Here is an 18380-nt window from a genome sequence, read left to right as displayed (position 1 = left end):
TTTGCACAGTTGGGTGTTCTCTGGGAGCAGAGGTGACCGTGGGATGCTGGGCCAGCATCAGGGACCATGGGGCAGAGGGATGTTTGGGCCAGAGCCCTCAGGAGGGAGATGGATGACTCTGAGCATGGGCTCGGTATTGCTGTCCCCTCGCTGTTGTCCTCACCATTTCGTAACCCAAAAGTGAGTGAGGTTAATTGTTTGTTATGTTGGTTTTTTTCTTGTGCAAACTTACAAACCTCCTCCAGAGCCTCATGTGAGGGGTGCACCTCTGTTCACCGCCTGGCCTGTGCCAGTCCCAATGCTCACTTGGCACAAACACAGGAGAAGGCTACTAGAGGGTAGTCCTGACCTTCAGGACTTCAGGATAGTGCAGCCCAGACACTGTTCCCAGGAGGAAAAAAGCTGGTTTGTGTTAGTGGTGCTGTTGTGTGGGAAGTCCTGGCCCCCTCATGGAAGTGAAGCCATGTAGCTCGACAAGCTGGAGCGAGGCCAGAGGGCAAGAGGGAAGGGGCTGCCTGGTTTCATGTGGCTGAAAAACTCTTTTAAGACCTTGACTCTTGTAAAGTCATAAAGAGAGCTGTGGGAAACCTTAACTGTTTGGATTCCCCTGGGCAGCACCTTCTTGGCTCATCTCTCAGAGGGCTGGCCGATACTGGAGACTCCCCAGTGGGGAGTTGATATGGGGCCATCACTGTAAACAGGAGTTCTTTAAAATGTTCCTTGTGTACTCAACACCCAAACACGAGTCCCCTGAGGACATCCTGATCTCTCACTCTGGAGCAGCAAGCCACCTGCCTGGCTCCTTCTCTCTGATGGCTGTGTCTGTATGTGCAAAAGGGAAAAGCAAGGCAACCTGCTGTGGCAGAGTCTAGATCGATGCCTGATCCACAGTGTGACCTTGCCTTTCCCAGGAGAAGCTCCCGCTCTGTGAGCCCAGCACAACCAGACTGTCTGTGCAGTCCTGCTCAGGGAAGGTAGAGAAAGCTTCTTGCAGCCCTGAGGGGTTGTAGCTGGATCCCAGAGCTTGGCCCAGCATAACTCACTCCAGATAACTGCAGCTGCATTACCTCCTGTACATTGGTACTTGGTTGTCCTTAGGGAGTGAGCTGTCTGCTCCTGCTCACTCTGCTATGGATGCTTCCTCCTTTCTTCTATCTCTTCCACAGATGCTGTTTTCCTCAGTTAGGGCGGCTATTGGCAGGCAGCCCCACAGCTCAGCAGAGCAGGGTGTCTGTGATGGCTGATGAGGCAAAGCACGTTCTCCCCTTCCCAGCGACCTGTGCTGCCCCTACCCATCCGCAGACTGACCTCATCTGACTTGACCCATCCTTCTGGCTCTTGCAGAGTTTGCCGTTTCGCTGGTGGAGAAGATGCAGGCTCAGGAAATCCTGCGGAGTCTGCGGCTCCCTGAGTTCGATGACCTCAGCCAGTTCTTCCGCAACCTACCAGCCACAGCTCTGGTGGGCATTGGTGCCTTTGCGGCTGTTGTTGCCTACTGGTTTGCCAGCCGGCCCAGGGCCGTGAAGCCGCCCTGCGACCTGCGCATGCAGTCGGAGGAAGTCGAGGTGAGGCCAGGGCAACCCCGGCTGGCTTTCCCTGAGATTTGCATGCCTGGAAGTCATAGAATGGTTTGGGTTGGAAGGGACCTTAAAGATCATCTCATTCCAACCTCCTGCCATTGGCATCAGACCAGGCTGCTCCAAGCCCCATCCAGCCTGGCCTTTAACACTTTCAGGGATGGGGCAGCCACAGCTTCTCTGGGCACCCTGTGCCAGGGCCTCACCACCCTCACAGGGGAGAATTTCTTCCTAATATCTATTTTAAACCTACTTTATTTCAGTGTGATGCCACTACTTCTTGTTCTGCCACTATGTGCCCTTGTAAAAAGTATGCCTCCTTCATTAAGGTCTCCCCAGACCCTTCTCTTCAGGCTGAACAACCCCAACTCTCTCAGCATTTCCTCATAGGGTAGGTGTCCCATCCCTCTAATCACCTTCATGGTCTGCTCTGGACTCGTTTCTACAGACCTATGTCCACAGGGGATGCCAGGAAGGCTTTTTTGTTGTTGTTGTTTCAGTAGTTCCCCAACCTCATCCTGAAATCAGCCATGTAATGCACTGTGCCAGGGATCATTTCACCCCTTAATTCACCTTTTTCTGTAAACTGAAAAACTAGAATACAGCATGTTAATTTATTCTCTTAGATTTTCAGTAAAATTTTGGTCTTAGCTTTGTAACCATCCGTGGCCAAAGATTAGAGGCACTGCCATTGCATGGGAGAAACAACTGAAAGGCAACAGCTGGTGAGACCAGATCATCTGGCACTCTTCATGTGTGCCCATTGCTGAGTTTGGTGCTGCAAACTTGGTAACAGTAAAGAAAAGTAAACCTGAATCCATGCTTAGAGGCTGAGGAGTTATTACTTTTTATGCTTGTAAAAGACTTTAAAGTTTAATGATGCAGCTCTGTTTTAAAGAATAGAAATATTTCTGAAAATTGTCTCTACTTATTTTAATATCTGAAAGCAGGAGGAGAATTTTTAAAGCCTTTTGTGATGTTCCCTCTAAGACGTTATTGTCTTTAATTCCAACAGCTTTTTAAAAGGGTGGGAGGAATTTACAGTTTTTCACTGTGGTTAGGGAACCTTTAATTAGACTTTTTTCTGGCTCCCAGTGCAGTCCTAGTTTGGTCATTCTCACCCTGGCTGCCAACTCCTAAAACACCTCTACCGAGCTCATGCACTGTGGGCTGGCCTCTGCCTTAGTCTGTCCTTCATGTTGGCCTGGATGTCCTTGTGGAGGTGCTCATGGTGCTAGTCCTGGAAACCTGTGGAGCGCACAGCAGTTGCTTCCCCCAGCACATCTCCACTCCATTACTTCCAGATCCACAATTCCTTATTAAATTCCCTTGGGAAATATCAATGATCTCCTGTGACAGTGAGCTGAGACAAGTGCTCCTCTATGAGCAGAGGGTTCTCCTGAGGTGCTGAGGTAAATGTCCCTCCTCTCACATCCCTTTGGGTCTTGGGGCAGGTGGTGGTCACAGAGGTCTTGCTGGAATTTGGGGAGTGTGCTGCTTTATGGTGGGGCTTTCCCCATCTCCCACCCCTCGAGCAGTACTGATGGCTGTGTCACCTTGTGTCACCTTGTCTCATGCAGGGCCTGGCTGGGGCGCGCCGCTCGGTGATCGGGGACAGCCCGCAGCTGCTGACACACTACTACGATGATGCCAGGACCATGTATGAGGTCTTCAGGAGGGGATTCAGCATCTCTGGTGAGAGCACGGTGGTGAGGAGGCCTAGGAGCAGAAGTTGGGAGAGGTGGGGGACCAAGCCATGCAGATGACCTAATCCCATGGTCAATGGAATCATCACATAGCTCTCATACACTTGAGAGACATCACTTCCTGCTCCAAAAAGCCATGATGACTCTTCCCTGCTCTATCATAACTATTTCTGTGTCTGCTGTTTATGGTGTCCTGCCTCATTGGATACAACAATGTCATGGTCAGATTATTATTTTTGGTACCATAAAAAACCCCAGTGGAACTGCAGATATTCTGCCCCACAAGACAGGGGTAAATAAAGAACTCGGTAGGTGTATGGAGGAATGGATTTCTGCAAATAGGTACCATTAGTACATTACTCAAACTTTTCAAATTTTCATCCAGTCACGCACTGCTGCGTGTTGTTTTACCCTCCTCCAGAGTAGGCTGGGCTAAATACAGTAGTTTTTACCTTTTTTAATCAAAAGGCAGCACAAGTAGTGGGAGCTAGTGTTTGGGATGAGGGCCCTCATCAAACACTAATGCTCATGTGACCTTTGGAGAAGCCTTTTAAAGAGGCTGTTTGGGGCAAATTGCTGCTATCAGTGGGGAGGATTGAAGCCTTTTTGGGGGATCCTAGCATTTAGTCTCCCATCAGATGCACTTGTGTGTGTAATTTGCTGGGGATTGCTGTGAGAACCAGCCCAATAACTATGGATTTACTCCTGGAGGGCTCCCCCACATTGTGGCCCCACATGTAAAAACTCCTGGCACTGCCCCCTGTAACTCACCATCTCTGCTTGTGTCTTTCAGAGAACGGCCCCTGCCTGGGGTTCAGGAAGCCCAAGCAGCCCTACCAGTGGCTGTCCTACAAGGAGGTGAGCTGGAGGTGACACCTGCTGTGCATCCTCTTCCCCTGCCCAACACAAGAAGGGGTGTTGGGGTGCCTGCACGTTAGACCAGGAGGTTGCTCATGCACCATGTGATGCTTCCCAGTGTCCCCACCTGGGCACATCGAGGTGTTACATGGGTGTGTTGGCTTTCACAGGCTGGCTCCATGCCATGAGTCCACTCCTGAAAGCAGCACCGAGGCTCTCTGGAGCCATGGGGCATTGCCAACTACATCAGTTGCTAGTCAGCTAATGATGGTTCATGATAACATAAAAATTGGACTTCTAGATAGGAAATACAATAATTTGAGAGCCTCCGTCTAAGCTTTGCCTGATTTGGTATTGTTTATTTTCCTCTTTTTTCATGTATTTTGTCCTCTCCAAATTCCAGGTGGCTGAAAGAGCAGAAGCTCTGGGTTCGGGCCTTTTGCAGCAGGGCTGCAAGCCATCCACAAAACAGTTCATTGGTGTCTTCGCTCAAAACCGTCCAGAGGTGAGATTTTAAGTCCAACTTGATATTGTAGTAATAATGTTCCTGACCTGTCAGCTTGTTCTCAAGTTATATCTGCTCCCATGGCCCCTTTTCACCTTTGCGCTTCCATGTCCTCCTGCAGTGGATCATCTCTGAGCTGGCTTGCTACACCTACTCCATGGTGGTGGTTCCCCTGTATGACACCTTAGGTCCTGGAGCCATTCGGTACATTGTCAACACAGGTAAAATCAAAACTGATGTGATCTTCCCAGAAATCAGTTTTGTTGCTCAGAATGGTTCATTTTCTGCTTCTAAAAAACAGATGATCATAGAATTCTAGAATGGTTTGGGTTGGAAGGGACCTTAAAGCTCATCTGATTCCAACTTTTCTTCATTGGCAGGGACACCTTTCACTAGACCAGGTTGCTCCAAGGCCCATCCAACCTGGCCTTGAACACTTCCAGGGATGGGGCATTGTGATTATACTTGAGTGTCTTGAATTCACTTAGAGAAGTTCCTGAGGAGCTGGGTGTCCCTGTGCTGGGTCAGGGTTCCCTCTGTTGCATTTTCCACATACCCAGACACGCATAACCTTGGATAGGGGTTGCTCTGGATGCGGGAATTACTCCACGGCCACCCACTCCTGTGTTGCTTGATATTTTGCCTCCTCAATCTTTTAATCCATGTGGGGACCAATTTTAATATTTTGAACTGAATCCCAGAATAATGTCAGCTACCACTTTGGCATTGATTTAGGTTAGCTAAGGTTGCAATTTTTTCTCATTTTTCAAGAGAGGCATGTTTTATATGCTGGGATTTCTGGTGTAGCCTGGAGTGACTATCAGAAGTGATATAGTGTTAGCTATGAGCCACAGTCTTGCATTAAAAAACATTTACTGCAAACAGCTTGTTTGGCTGCTTTTCTTTCAGCTGACATTTCCACGGTCATTTGTGACAAGCCTGAAAAAGCCAGGATACTCCTTGACCATGTGGAGAGGAGAGAAACACCAGGCCTGAGCTCCATCATCCTGATGGACCCATTTGAGAAGGAGCTGATGGAGAGAGGGAAGCGCTGTGGGGTTCACATCCAGACCATGCAGGAGGTGGAGGTGAGTTTGCTCTCCCTCTCCTTTTACTATTTTTTGTAATATCTGTAAAAAGACAGTACAATGTACAGGGACTTGTGAATTGTGTGCCAGATTCAGTGTTTGGAGAGCACAAAAGAGCAGCTTGTGGCTGATAATACTGATGCTTGGTGCACTTGCCTCTTGATGTTATTCATTGTAGATAGCAGAGCCAACAGTTCAGTTCTTTATCCTCAAATGTGCTGTCAGCTGCTATTTAAGCATGGGAAGGGGGTTGTTATTTGAGACACTGTCCTCCTACACATAAGCCTACAGCCTCACACTTGTTTGAAACACCCTGGATGCAGCTCAACCAACCCAAACACTACTTGAAATCCAAGGAAGGCACTGAAGTTAAGGCAAGAAACTCAGAATAATAAAGATGGCCTCAGTGCCAGCTATTAATTTGTCTGCTTTAGCTCATGTTCTCCCTTAGTGGTTTGCAGATTATTAGCAAGTGGGTTACACTGCAGGAATTAAAGTGGAAATCACTTTTGTTACTTTAATCTCTTCCAGGACTGTGGCCGTGAGAGTCGACATGTGCCTGTGGTGAGTGTTGGCATGTTGCTTTTCCCCCTTAAAACTGCATCAGAAGGGACCTTAAAGCTCACCTCATTCCAACCCTCTGCCATGGGCAGGGACACCTTCCATGGATGCTTAGACCAGGTTGCTTTAAGTCCTGTCCAACCTGGCCTTGAACACTTCCAAGGATGGGGCAGCCACAGATTCTCTGGGCAACCTGTGCCAGGGCCTCACCACTCCCGTAGGGAACAATGTGCAGTATTTGCTTTATTCCCTCTACCTGGAATACTTAAATGAGATAGCTCATCCTGCTATGCACATGTTAATGGGACAGTAATTAAATCCTGTTGTTAAGCTACCCTAATTCCACTACCTTACCCTGGTGGCACTGGAGGAATGTCTCTGTACCCTTCACTGTCTGCTGGGGCTTCTATAGTTTAGAGATACTGCTTGGCAGTATTTATAGGGGATATTTTGGGAAAATTGCTTTGATATTTTTCACTGGCTGCTCATACTCGTACAAAACTCTCAAAAGCAGCTTCTGATGTTCAAGCTGTTTATTTAGTCATTTGTGACCCAAAATAGCACACGTATGCAGTGGTGCTGAGAATACAGAGATGCTGCTGGAAATGGGAACAATCAGCTTTGGAATCTTGTCCCCTGTTGTGGAGTTCTTTCCAGAACTGACCTGGAAATTGATGAATTATCTCAAGTTGTCCCACACATCTACAGATAGAGGTGGTGGCTTGGAAAATACTAACTGCAAGACAAATATTCCACCAAAGTCTTCCTACCACTACAGCATGCCCTTAGTGCATCTGGAGCACAGCATAAAGGGAGGAATAGAGCATCAACTAAAGAAATCTGGTAAAAAGAGTTTTATGATGGTCTTTTATATTTGCTGAGGGGAATAACACCTTTTTATGTCAGAGCAAAAACATAATTGGTTTGATCTTTAGGTTTCTACAATGTCAACAGTCTCTACTACTGACACTTCTGCATTTCACTGATGTGATTTTCTTATTTTCCTTTTGTATTTTTAGCCTCCTCGACCAGAAGATCTGTCAATTGTCTGTTTTACTAGTGGCACTACAGGTAAAAAAGTAATTTGAATCTTGAAATGTTGGAATATCTTATGAAATTAATTATTAATCCCACCTCAATACATGCAAACTTGTTGTTATGATATGGCAATGATAGTTCTAGGCATTTTTAATATTTAAGAATATATAGGTATATAGATTCAAATCTATAGATTGCAAATTAAAAATAACAATATATTTATTTTTCAATTGAATTCTCTGACATACACTTTGCCAGTATGATTTTCCAGTTGTCTGAAAATCCACCCATGTGTCTGCTTCCCATTTTCCTGTGTAGTTGTGAAGCACTTGGTTGGTTGGTATTTATCTTTTGCAAATGTTTTAAAAAAATACCCAAAACTCTAAAAAGTGGTTCCACAGCTTTCCATTCTCTGTATCCTAAGCACATTGATGTCTCCAGCCTCACCAAGGTCCTTGTCACCTCTTTCTCCTCTTCTTATGTGCTGCTCATGACACCAACTGCTGGGGAGGTTCAGGAAGAGCCTGGGCAGCCCATGGGACTGGCACTCATCTGCTGCTGACCTCTTTTTCTTGGAGAGAGGAGCAGCATCATTTTCTTACCAGTTCTTAGCAGAGATAGTGCTTTCTCCTCTCTCCAGACCCTGGTCTTCATCAGCTTGCAGGAGTTTCCTACTCTTGAGAACTCAGCCTCCATAACATCTCCCTAAAAGCTGTATGGGCAGAGGAACAATGCATCACTGCTTAGGAAACTGCTTTTACACTTGCCTGTGGGGAAGGTCCATGCTCCAGGGACTGCTGGAGCAGCTCTTCCTGATCCACCTGTGCTCTTGGGATTGCCTAATGCTTGGTCCTACCCCAAAGCATCCTCAGTTTGGTCTCAGCAGAAGATGCTGGAAGCTGCTGGTGCCACTCAGTTGGCGGGTCAGGCTGAGCACGAAGGAACACCTTCATCCTCCACCTCTCAGAGAAGACTTGTGCTTCAGACCAGGTAGGCAACTGCTTTATCAACTCCAAATACAAGCTCAAGACGTTTTAAAAGGGGCCTTTGTGGATGGTCTGTAGTTTTGAGATCTGCACTTCATACTGCCCAGGGCAGAGCACTGAGGGAGAGGAGCCTGGAACTCTGCTCTGTTCCAGCACTGGGAATTCCTAAATGGAAAAGGCTGAACTCAGTGCAGGACATGAACGTCACAGCTATGTACAGAGTGAGTGCAAAGTGGCCAGGCATAAATGGGAGCAGTAGGAAACTGAAGGAGCTATGCCATGGATACAGCAGGGCACAGTGTGTTTTTGTAGATGTTCAAGTGCAGAGCAATTATTTTTTCAAGTCACTTTTTTGTTGATACTTTTATTTCTAAATAAGAAATTCTGCATAGAGAAGGTTTATTTTGATTTTCTTTTTTTTTATTTGCAGATGCAATCAAGGGCCAGTTTCTGATTTTGTGCTTTTCTTAGAAACATGCCCAGAGTTACAGAAATAGGACAACCAGGAAGCTCATTTCCCTTCTCCTGTCCAAACCAGAGATTTCCAATTTTGCAAATCATCTTGAACTGAACTCTCTCATAACAATGCTTTGTGACCCATGAGCCCATCCTCTGCTGCTGCAGGACTTTGCATGTCACTCTCTGCCTTTTCCAGAGGTTGCATCAACACTCTGGTCTGTTTTCCACATTGTGCTTTGATGTAGGAGTTTTATATAGCCCATGTAATTTTTAGTGACCAAATTTAGAATTTTCTTCCAAAGGACATGTTCTCTAGGGCTTTTCCAATTCCAAAGGGCTCTAAATATTTTTGTATGGTGTGAAATAAATCTCTGCTGTAGAATTTATCACCTGAAAATTGTAGAATTGGAAAGAATTCCCCAGAAGCAGACTTTAACACTTGCTTTTCTTTGATAGGACCACATGCCCCAATGCCTCCCCAGGGAGAAAAGAGAGGCTGAGGTTGCTGAGCTTGGATGACAAGACCAACTTTCATGGTTGTGCCAAGAAGCCATCAGCACTTGGAAATGGGCCAAAGGCACACAGATATCCCCAAACTGTCAGGATACAATTTTTCATGTTGGTTACTCCAGAGAAATCAACTGTCATTCCCTCAAGGATCCACTACCAGGTGGACAAAAATGGCTTCCCAGTGGTTTCTCCCAGCCTGGCAGTGCATATTCCTTTTTGCTAGAGCTCCCCAGGGGAGGAAAGTGCTTACATCCCAGAATGCTGATGGATCACTGTAGGTTAAGGGTTCTGGGGTCCAGTCGGGACGGCCGGACGTAGACGGTGATGGATGGAGACGAGAGATCTCTATAGGCAGGTCTTGGGACACATGGGGTTTATTGTAAAGGGCGTGGGTATTGGGGCACTGCTCAGAGCTGGTAGACTCAGCTCTGAGCAGGCCCAAGAGAGCAAGAGAGTGAACGGGTGAGAGAGAGAGTGTAAGAGCAAGAGTAAGAGCAAGAGTAGAAGTGGAAGAGAGGAATGTCTGAAGTCCTGGTTACAATACAATAAATCATCTTCTGTACTGAATATTCTAATTGTCACTAACCAATCTAATACAAGATACAAATCCTATAGCATTTACATACAGCCTATAAGAGTTCTTATATTACCATAGAGTGTTACATCTTAACTTCTAAAAACTACTCTTTGGACCCCTTCTGCTGAGCTAGTAGGGTCTGCTCTGACCCTTGGACCTGTTTGCAAGCAGAGGGTATTGTTCCATCAAGAGGGGATTACTTCAGTGGCCATACCATTGTTTTCTAGTTGTTCAGTAACTAAGACTTGGTATTTCAAAAGTGGCTTTCATTTCGATGTTGCCTGTAGTTTTCATATTCCCAAAATCTTTTGTCAGGCAATCATATTTACAAGGCTTTCCTGTTTCATCTTCCCCAACAGATCACACCATCAAATTAGTGCTGGAGCACTTGAGAGACCCATTTGGCAATGTGGAAAAGGTTCTTCTATTTTTTTAAAGGTTCTTCTATTGTTTATAAGAACTGTCAAACAAACCTGGCACCAAGATAAAGAGGAATTGACATTCCCAGGCTATTAATGGATTGCAGGGCATCCATTCTGTAACAGGACACTCAGACACTCACTGGGTCTGTCTTTGTGAGGAAATTCAAACAAGAGTAGTGTTACAGAAATGGCATTGATTTTTTAAAATAGAGAAGCAGCATCACTGCCAACCTTCTCTCAAAGTGGTAATTCTGGGAAATGGGTCATAGAAAGGGGCACCCATTTTGCTGTTTTACTAAAAAAGAACTACTAAGGAAGGTTAAAATTTACAGGAGTCCTCCAACCCAAAAAGCTGCAGCTATCCCATAGCAGCATGGTTTGTTCTGGATTTCTCCTGATGGAGGCTCTCCTGGCTCCAACACTGCTGCTCTGCTTAGACACCATTATCACTGCAGCCTGTCCAGGATGTTGAGCCTGCACAGGAGGGATGCAGAGGAAGGAGCTAGGATGTTCACATTTCACATGCTTCCAGGCATGGCAGACATACTGAATCTGCATTCAAGTCAGAGGTGGAGTGAGTAAATGAGTCAAACATCTGAGAAATCTCATAGAGTCACAGAATAGTTTGGCTTGGAAGGGACCTTTAAAGCATGTCTAGTTCCCATTCCCAGCCATAGCAAGGGACACATTCACCTAGACGGGTTTGCTCCAAGCCCCACCCAGCCTGGCACTGAACACTTGAAATCCTCCAAAAAAAGTCTGAAGAATTTTGTCAAGGTGTAGGAACCATATCTGTGCCAGAGGACACAGTTTTGAGTTTCCAAACCAGTACTAAGCACATCCTCTCTACTGGTGCCTGAGCTGTGCGATGCTGCAGGAGCACAGCTGCTTCTAGAACTGCAGGGGCTGAGCACATGTATTTGGCTGGACACAACTCAGTAACACAAGTGATTTTTGAGTCATGGTGTGTATGTACAACTGACACCTGTTCATGGACTTTTCTTGAAGCCTGGATCCATGTGTGCACCCAGCTGTGAAAATAACCTGCCAGGCTGATTTGGCACCTGTGAGCCTGCTGGTTCAACATGTTAGGATGGGCACAGCTGTGGCTGGCAAAGCTGTCAGCCTCATCCCTGAGCTTCGGATGAGGACGAGACCAAACCAGCCTCCTGTGCACCATGTTCATCTGCAAGTGTTTGGGACTGAATTACTCAGGGCACTTGGAACAGCAAATAGGGATTTTCAGTATAATATATTGTTGTAGAGGGTTCAGTTTGTAAACCAGGCAGAAACACCAATTGAGTGTAGTGGTATGGTTCAGAATATCTATTACTTACTTATGTTCCTTCTGTGAGATAAGCATTAGGAGAAAGCAAAGCAGGCAGAAAAATTAAACAGTTGCAGTACAAAGAAAGAGTTTTATTACTAATAGAATTAAAAGTAAATAACAAGTAATAACAAGAAATTAAAGCAAACCCCCTCCCCCTTTCCAGCACTTCCCTCCTTTTACCCAACTCACACAAAGGGTAACCGAACATGGGATTTTAGTCAGTGTTGCAGTTCTTGATAAGTCTCTTTCATATGCTTAAGGAAAAAAGGGTTTTCTTCAGCTGCACATGGTTCCCAAACTGCCACCAACAGCAGACCGGCCCGGAAAGAAACAATCTGCTGTGGTGTAAAACATCTCTTCCATTAAAATCTCACAGGTCCTTCACACTGCCAAACATAGGCTATCACATGGAGTCATTAATCTTTTTAAGGATGAGTTATTTTGGCCTGAACACAAAGGCTTTGTTCACCACAAGTCTCTAAAAAAGCCTCTCAATGCTTCTATATAGCCTGGCATAGGCACTCTTCACAATTTTCATGGGCCACGTGTGACTTTTTCATCCCCCCCATGTACTTCAAATGGATTAAAGCGACAAACAGCTTGTGATATTAGTTTCTTACTATGGCATGCAAGAAGTATTTTAAGCTACATGTGAAAAACGCAGCACCGCCCTCTTTTCTCCCGTCGCCATTTCCAGCTCCGTCCCACAGGACTCACTTTCTCCTTCTCTTTGACTCTGAAGCCGCCACGTTGAAGAGTCTTCTTGTTCAGGCTTTACGGTGGAGAAAGCCTCGCTCCATGCTGGCTGCATGGTGTCTTCTTCAGTTCAGCACGAGGTGTGCTGTCCCCAGAAGCCGCGCTGGATGGGTTTAGCTGTGTGGCAGTCCATGGCTGGTTTTAGCTGCCTGCGGCTCTGGGATAGTTCCCCCCCAGCAGCCCAGGGTCTGTGCTGTGGCGTTGGGAAAAGAGGATGTGGGTAGAGGCCTCAGCTCGGCTCGGCTTGGCTCGGCTCAGCTCGGCCCGGTGGGGCCCAGAGGCTCGGAGGCCCCCCCACCTTCTGGCAGGCGAGTTTGGACCAAGGGCAATTCCCGCCTTTTTGTGCGGGTTAAATATGTACATTGTGAGAAGCGTCATTAGTCTAAAAGACTGCCCATCAACTCAGGTTTAACCCACTACAATTGTGTTAAAAATATCCTGCTCTATTGCAATAAATGTATGCAACAATTGCTACTGCTGTTTGTGCCTGCCTTTAATTATTTGGGAGGTTGAGTAAGAGTGATGTTGATGGTGCTAGCAGGGCACAGGGTTCAGTGCTGAGTGTGCCCATGTCTCTGCCCATGCCCACAATGGAGGGCTGCCAGCAACAAAGCCCTCAAACTGCTCTGAAATGAGAGGATGAAACGTATTTTCCTGTGCTGAAACATACTCACAAAGCACCACAGTCTCTTCCTAATCTGAGGAAGGCAGAATGAAATTCTGGCTGATTTACCAATTTGTTACATTAACTGCAGGACCTTTGCCAGGCTGCTCGTGCCCACTGTGCTGGGGACACGCAGGGCACCTGCAGGTAAAGCTCCATCTGCCTCCACACGGAGCAGCGGAAACTACGTGGCAGTGGTGTGATCAAATTAAAACAATCTGCTTAAAAACATGTTGGAGAGAAAGAGGCTGGCCCTGTAATTATATTTGAGCTGAGCTACACCTTCTTTTCAAAAGTAAAGCCTTGGAGGGTGATGAAAAGAGACAGTGCTGTGACAGGACTATGTGCAGAGCCCTCTGTGCCACTGTTTTGTGAACATGGAGGTTCCGGCCTGTGTATTTGCTGCTTAACAAACCCTGTGTTTTGGCGTCCAAACAGATAGGAAATGCAAGTGGTGTACCATGATCAGCTGAGAAAGGAGTGTAAAAAGGTGAATATTGATGGTGCTGAGTTGCCTGCTGGTGGTGGATGAAATGCTGCAGGGGCAGTGCCCAGCTCTGGAACACAACAGGGGCTTTGCTGGCTCCCTAATGGGTTTAGGGCTGTCTTCAAGACACCTCTGCTGCTGCCACTATTCATGACTTCCCTTAATTGCAGTCTGAAAGGGTCTGCTCTCTGCATTTCTCCTGTTATCCAGAGCACTAGCTAAGTAAGAGTTTAACAGCCTTTTAAATGGTGTTTCTTGGTGTTCAAAATCATTCTCAGTCAAAATCTGGATGAAATAAATCCTCCCAGGAGAGGCTGGAACAGCCACTCAAGTCTGATGGCTGTGCTCATTGAGTGGCTTCATCTGAGCACTCTCAGAAATTGCAGTTGGGCTATTTCTCCTGGAACCTGTTTTCCAGAGTCTCCAAGAAAAATATTTCTGTTTGCAGTATCATTTTATTAAGATTTGAGTATTGCAGTAAGTGGTTTTGGTGCATATTACTGCACAGAAATGATGGTGAAAATTACATACGTTTTAAAACTGAAGAAGTGAACATAACATTTTAACCGTTTCTTGTTTTGTTTTTTTGTTAAGTTTTTGAAAGTTATCTTCTGGCTTATCTTTTATATTTCCTCTCTGTTTCCTTTCAGGAAATCCCAAAGGTGCTATGCTGACCCATGGAAATGTGGTGGCAGATTTTTCAGGCTTTTTGAAAGTGACAGAGGTGAATATCTTGAGCTAGAAAAAATTGCCATGTGCAGAGTGTGTGGGTTAAGGTGTAGCCCTCCCCAGGCTGGAAGTACACTCTTGCAGATAAAAGATGACATTTTTCCTGCTCAGAGGGCCAAATCCTTGGGAGTGGAGCAAGGCTGAATCTACAGTACTGGAGGGCATTAAATCCTCTTTCCAGCCCTAGCTCCCAGGCTTGTAGGGTGCAATGGGCTTCTGAGAGGCAATGCTGACTCCTGTAAATCCATTAACTAGTTTTGAAGAATTAGGAGAGCAGACAAGCCCTGTACAGTTGCAACTGGTGCTTGAAGAGGAGCTCTTGTGCTCTTTGTGTCCCATTGTGCCCAAAAATGTCGCCATATACTTGGAACCTCTCTGCATACAAAGTATGTATGTATGTATAAATATATATATAAGAACGTATTTTTTAGTATTATTTATTACATATTATTACATATAATTTTAATATTACACATAAATAAGACTACATATTATTTATATTTATTATATATTTTATATATATATATATTTATATATATAAGAACATGGTTTTTTACAAGAATGGTTAATGGTTAATTTCATTGATATTCTAGTATATCTCAGTTTTTGTTATACATATTTCTAATAGAGCATAGTGCTGGCCAAGTGCCTTTATAATATATTTCATACAACATGTAAACTCATGTTTAGAAACAATATAGGAAGCAGAATCAGTTTACCATGTCATAGTAAGGATTTTATACAGCTTATATGGAACAAATATAAATAATCTAATTTCTGGTAGGGAGCAGGCAATTCTATGAAGTAGTTACATGCACATGGGATGGACAATTGGTTACCTCATACCCCTTACTGGTCTTATTTTGATGTTGAAATTACTGCAGTCTTATTACTTTAATCCTTGAACTTTCTGAGATTTCTGGACCACTGGTGTAAAGAAACTTAGATGTGTGATGTAAGAAATCCCACTGAACTCACATGTTCCAGTGTTTGCAGGACTGTGCCTCCACAGTGTGCAGGATGAAACATCAATGCTGCACTGAGCCCTCGGGCTTCTCAGCATGGGAGAGAAGCTCTCCATGGCTTCAGTGGCAGCAAGAGGCACAAATGAAAGCTGAGGCATGGAGAGGCCTGAGCTTCAAAGGGCAGGAACATTTATTTTAGAAGTGCACTAATTTAGAGCTGAGGGAACTTGGGATCTTCCAGGAGTGGCCCATAAAAATGGATTTAGTGTTTGCTGATTGCAGTGGGACTCTGATTAATCTCAAAGGTATCAGATTGAGACCCAAGTCTGGTGTAAGTGATTGTAAATTCGCTATCTCCAGTCACCAGAGTATTGCTGGCAGACGGTAAATGCCTGTAGCTGATCCACAAGATTTGGATAATGTCTGACTACAGTAATGAAATAGAGCAAAGTGCGAAACACTTGAACGTAGTCTAAATTACAGAAATAAAATGGGCAGTTCTATAGGTTTGCTGTTAACGAGTTCTTGTGGCAGTTTTGCTTAGTTCAGTGATTTTTACAAATTGAACATATTTTGAAGTGAGTCCAGAGCTTTATTATAAGGTTGTTCTCAAATACCAAGAAGCTGTTTGTATTTTTACATTTAACTGGACAACTGTGCCAACTGTGAAATGCTATTCAATGTCATAATTTTGGTCTGATTTAAAACCAAATTATTTTGTCTGGGCCCTTACAGCAGTATTAAAAATACTGATTGATGTTAAAGGTTTTACATTACTGTGCTTGCAGAAAATGAAGCCAAATTGAAGTAATGTATAAATAGATCTGCAGGCCCTAATGGCTTCATTCAGACTGACAGACACAATAATATGAAATGGGATGCTGAGAACACCCACATGGTCAATGATGTTTGACTTTGGTAGGTGATGGTTGGGAGGCCATACCCAAATGTGACCAGCCCAGATTTAGCTTCAATAAAATATCCCCTGAGAGATGAACTCCTGTGTCTGCCTCCACTGTATCCCAGGTCATGGGCTATTGATTCCTTCTGAGCAGTGGAGATGCAAGTCGGTACAAACTGTTAATACTGTGAGCTGCTGGATTTTTATACCCATTTTCCACTAACCACTGGCCTTGATTATTGATTATTGGGTAGTCAACCTTCAGTTTTTCTAATCCATAATATTACAGCAAGCTGTACCCTAGGAAATGCAGGTAGAAAGGTTATCTTCTTTTGGAGAATGGGTTAAATAAGTCTCTTGGGGCCTTTGTTTATTCCAGCCTTCAAGAGAGTTAAAAACTTGGCAAACTCAAGACTTTGGCCACTTTTTTTTTAATAATTTGTCCAACCTTCTCTTTTCCCTGTCTGTGGGACAGTCATAATGCCCTTAAAATCACATTTTAATCCCTTAAAATGGTGAGAAACACTAACAGAAGTAATTAGTTTCTGAAGCCTAAGATGAAATAATTTGTTTTTCCAACACAGCCTGATTCAAATCAATGATTAACCAAAGGAAAAGGAAAAAATCACTAACTTTGACTCTAGTAACACTGTGATTCTTGAATGGGCTCTATGCAATGTGGGAAGCTGCTCCTGCAGAGCCCTGCTGGTGTCCAGGAGGCTCCTGCAGGTTAGCACAGGGATCCTGGAGGCTCCTGCCGGTTAGCACTGGGATCCTGGGGGCTCGTGCAGGTTAGCACCAGGATCCTGCTGTCTGCACACAGCTGAGAGCACAGATCAGGGTCTCGGCACCTCCTGGTAGAAAGCAGTGAATAAAAATTGGATTCTCCGTTAGGGTGAGTCTCCATTCCCAGCGTGAGCTGCATGGATATGATCTGCCTTCTGCCAAGGAGAGCCCTCTCCATTGCCCTGTGTGTACATCTCTGTGCTTTTTACTCCTTCTGCTAACTGAGCTCCATGATGCTGTGGCTTTAACGCTTCCTTGTGTCAGCCGCTCCCTCCTCTCTTGACAATCTTTACCCTTTTGCTCCTCTGGTGCCATTTTTCTTTTTATTGTTTTATGACTTTCTTGTTGTCTTCCTGTCAGTGTTTCTTTCCTTTCTGTCTCCCATGCCCTTCACCTGCAGAAAGTGATCTTTCCGAGACAGGACGATGTGCTCATCTCCTTCCTGCCTCTGGCTCACATGTTTGAAAGAGTTATACAGGTAAGAAACCTACCTGAACTGACGAGGCCTCGTGGGGCTCCTTGTGTTTTCTTCCAGAGTCAGTGGTCTCCTACTTGTGAGGATGTACACATTTCCTATTTGCCTTTAGCACACATGTTTGAGAGAATGGTACAGGTAAGGTCATGGTGTCAGTGGAAATCAGCTTTTTTCCACGCCAACAACAACAACAAAAAATAAAATGAATAAAATACTAAATAACCAGTGATATCTTGTAGCACTAAAAAAGCTTGTACTCCGGAAGTGCCATGTGCATAACGCCAGAGCCATGGTCTCAGTGACATGGCTGTGAGTCCAGAGCAATGCCAGGAGAGTTTCCCAAGTTCTCCAGCTTACACTTGGCTCAGGGATTGAAAAACAGCCCTTCAGCAATGAGCCAAACTCATTGCTCATTCAGCTCATGGCTACTGCTACCTGAGCAATTTTGGGACAGCTTTTCAAAGCACTCTAGGATGAAGTGTCATGTAAGTCAAGGTAATTTCATGCCATTTTCTACAACAGATAAAATAATTTTATTGCATAAAGAACATGATTGCAAAAAAACCCCCAACTTGGCAGACACTGAAAAAGAGGAAACTGAGATCATGGTTAAGATACGTCATCCTCCTGACAGGGCAGCACGCAGTGGGCATTCACTGGAGCTGTGTCCTCTTGGAATTGTGGCAGAACCAAGCACTAGCTCTTGCTAGCCCACAGAACTGACTCCATGTCTCTTTTGGAAAAAAAAAAAAAGGGTGATGATTTGTGCTGCAATTGGTGAGTTAGGCAAGTCAGGTGAGACAACCACATCAGGTCTCCTGGCCTGAGAAGCTGCAAACTTAAAATTGATCCAGTACGTGAAGATTGTATCTGGATCCAGTTGCAGCTCTGCACTTTCTCAGGGAGGCCTGTTTCAGGCTGAAAGCATACTTTTTGAGTCAGACAAGCATTTGAATATAAACTTCCCACTTCTTGATAACATCTGTGCCAGAAGTAAAAT

The 18380-nt window shown here is 45.0% G+C and overlaps 1 protein-coding gene across 7 annotated transcripts in view; it reads left to right on the top strand.

Annotated features, from left to right (window-relative positions):
- ACSL6 (acyl-CoA synthetase long chain family member 6) overlaps nt 1–18380 on the top strand; it is a 63475-nt gene that overhangs the window by 29166 nt on the left and 15929 nt on the right. For 4 of the 7 annotated variants that reach the window (XM_048319661.1, XM_048319658.1, XM_048319662.1 and 1 more), the window contains 10 exons: nt 1345–1565; nt 3158–3272; nt 4077–4141; nt 4545–4646; nt 4768–4867; nt 5556–5734; nt 6266–6298; nt 7315–7366; nt 14175–14248; nt 17306–17383. In XM_048319661.1, the coding sequence (XP_048175618.1) occupies nt 1371–1565; nt 3158–3272; nt 4077–4141; nt 4545–4646; nt 4768–4867; nt 5556–5734; nt 6266–6298; nt 7315–7366; nt 14175–14248; nt 17306–17383 (993 nt within the window). In that variant the 5' untranslated portion in view covers nt 1345–1370. Of the gene's footprint in view, nt 1–1344; nt 1566–3157; nt 3273–4076; nt 4142–4544; nt 4647–4767; nt 4868–5555; nt 5735–6265; nt 6299–7314; nt 7367–14174; nt 14249–17305; nt 17519–18380 lie in introns of all 7 variants that reach the window. The other 3 variants (XM_048319657.1, XM_048319659.1, XM_048319663.1) reach the window with 3 other exon arrangements.

Source organism: Corvus hawaiiensis, chromosome 15, assembly GCF_020740725.1.
Source record: "Corvus hawaiiensis isolate bCorHaw1 chromosome 15, bCorHaw1.pri.cur, whole genome shotgun sequence".
NCBI classification, from domain to species: Eukaryota; Metazoa; Chordata; class Aves; order Passeriformes; family Corvidae; genus Corvus; species Corvus hawaiiensis.
The sequence above is the reverse complement of the archived record's forward strand: the minus strand, read 5'-3'. Positions and strand labels throughout refer to the sequence as shown.